General features: G+C 38.6%; 1 protein-coding gene across 1 annotated transcript; it reads left to right on the forward strand.

Annotated features, from left to right (window-relative positions):
- Positions 1-470: 470 nt before the first annotated feature.
- LOC125579892 (zinc finger BED domain-containing protein RICESLEEPER 2-like) lies at positions 471-1,724 on the forward strand. Its single transcript, XM_048743794.1, has one exon. It carries the CDS (start codon positions 471-473, stop codon positions 1,722-1,724), a length of 1,254 nt encoding a protein of 417 aa, XP_048599751.1.
- Positions 1,725-2,581: the final 857 nt, after the last annotated feature.

Genomic DNA, 2,581 nt, shown 5'->3' on the forward strand with positions numbered 1-2,581 from the left:
TCATAGATGAAGAAGGGAATGTGATGTCTGCAAAAGTCAGTGAAGAAATTTTCAAAGAAGCAACAAATGAGATGATGGTGATAGGGGAGTTGCCATTATGTTGGGTAGAAAGTGTGGCTTGGAAACACTTCTGTAACAAGGTATCTACTTGTTTAATTCTTTAGTTTATTGGACTAGTTTTGACTTCTTTTATATAATTTTTTTATTTATCTGTGCAGATGAAATTAGACAAACCTGTGTCAAGGAGGACCTCAACAAGGGAGATTGTAAAGATGTACTTGCAAAGGAAGGCTGCTATGAAAAAGTGGTTTGAAGCAAACAAGCAAAGAGTATCTCTGACTACTGATATTTGGGAGGCTAAAATAACCCGTAAGCTTTTTGAATCTTAAATTAAATGAGTATGTACTGATATTTGGGTGCTTATAGCTAACGTGTTGGCATGCTTATTATTGTTCACAGGGGCAAGTTAGATGGGGGTGACTGCGCATTACATTGATGAGTGTTGGCGACTGAAGAAGCTTATCATAGGGTTCAAACATGTCAGTGATCACAAAGGTCAGACAATCTCTCGGGTTCTTTTAGATGTCTTGGCTGATTGGAGAATTGAGAAAATATTTTGCGTAACTGTTGACAATGCAACAGCTAATTCATTCGCCTTGAGAAGATTTCATGGCCAGTTCTCTTTAGTGTCTGATGATGCACTAGTTTTAGATGGAGAATGGTTGCATATGAGATGTAGTGCACACATCATCAACTTGATTGTGAAGGACGGATTGACTGATGCTAATGAGAGTGTGGATGCAGTCCGTAATGATGTAGTCTATGTTAGAGGTTCAGGAAATAGGTTGATATCCTTTGAGCAGAAAGTAGAATCTGGTAGAATGACTAGGGGAAGCTTGCCTTTAGATGTTACTACTAGGTGGAACTCCACTTACCTGATGTTGAGTACAGGTTTGAAGTTTAGAGTTGCGTTTGACAAGATGGAGACAGAGGATAAACTCTACAACGATTATTTTATGGAGGTGGGGGATAAAGGAAAGAAGAGAGTGCGACCTCCTCAATACGCTGACTGGAAAGCAATCGAAAGACTAGGTCGTTTCTTGGTGATCTTCTACAACTCTACACTAGTTGTGTCTGCGTCAACATCTCTCAATGCTCACAAGTGTTACGAGGAGATTGTGAACATAGCCACCAACCTTCTGGCGTTAAGTGAAAGCACAGATCATGAGCTGAAGGATAAGGCTGAGGAGATGTTCAAAAAGTTTGACAAGTACTGGGATGGGCTGAAGAACATCAACAAGATGTTAATTGTGGCAACAGTTTTTGATCCAACAAAGAAGATGGTGCTGGCAAGCTTGTGTTTTGATGAGCTCTACGGGAAAGACAGTTTGGAAGGGAAAGCAATGTATGATTCGGTGATGTCTGTTTTGCGCAGTTTATTTAAAGAGTATGGTGCAAGATATGGGAAGGAAGCCGGTGGGAAATCTGATGAAGCTAAAACTAACAACAGTGGATCCACTCCTTGTAGTCGAGAACTGAGCATGATTGGTACGGATTTACATGATGATGGTTTAGGTTACAAGCGAATTGGCCGAAGGTACAAGGAGATGCCTAATGAGATTGGAGTAAAAGATAATCGGGATGAGCTGGATATATACTTGAAAGAAGGAGTTGAGAATCCAGATATGATGGCTGGTGTAGAGTATGATGTGCTCTCGTTTTGAAAGCGAAATTGTACCAAGTTCCCAATTTTGTCACGGATTGCAAAGGATGTCCTTGCAATGCAGGTTTCTTCTGTTGCATCCGAGAGTGCCTTCAGTACAGGTGGAAGGATCATAAGCCCATCTCAAAGCTGCCTTACTCACTTCATGATTGAGGTATTGATGTGTACTGAACAATGGCTTAAGCAAGACATTTCTTGCGAGTCAAGAGTGCTTACTAATGCAAAAATCATTGAAGACATTGAAGAACAAGAAAAGATTGAGAGAGGTATGTCATCTATCTTGCAACTTTTAGATTTTAATTTTGTTTCTTTACAGATTTGATTTGATTTGATTTGTTCTGTCTTGCATCAGAATTTGCTATATGACATCAAGAGCTTCTTCGTTTCTAAGGTATTGCACTAAACACCCTTTGGTTTATAATGATTTGCTTCTGTTTCAGTTTGTTTTTAGCTTAACTTTTACGTTTTTCTTTGGCAAGAGTAGTACGTTCCACATCATGATTGTCACGTACTCCTAAGCTCAAGATTGTTCCAATGTCTCTCAGTTACGTGTGTGTCTTTCAGTTTATGTTTGTTGTTTCTTTTAAGTCTTCAGTTTCAAAACTTTTAAATGTTGCTATTTTCCGTATTGATGCGTTTTAGGATGTTGCTATTTTCTGTTTTAAAAACCTTTGTATTCAGTTTCACACATTCAGTTATGTGTTTCTTTTGATTTATTGTTTTTTTTTGTCTTTTACTTCAGTATAACCCGAACCGATCTAAAAAAACCCGAACCCAAATAATATATGGTTACTTTATGGGTTTTCAAATGTGATACAAAACCGATCCGAAACCGAGGTGTTATATCTGATCCCGACC

This window comes from Brassica napus, chromosome C1, assembly GCF_020379485.1.
Source record: "Brassica napus cultivar Da-Ae chromosome C1, Da-Ae, whole genome shotgun sequence".
Lineage (NCBI taxonomy): Eukaryota > Viridiplantae > Streptophyta > Magnoliopsida > Brassicales > Brassicaceae > Brassica > Brassica napus.

Excerpts from the sequence above, each read along its gene's own strand:
- LOC125579892 (XM_048743794.1), top strand. The coding sequence starts at position 471 with ATGGGGGTGACTGCGCATTACATTGATGAGTGTTGGCGACTGAAGAAG.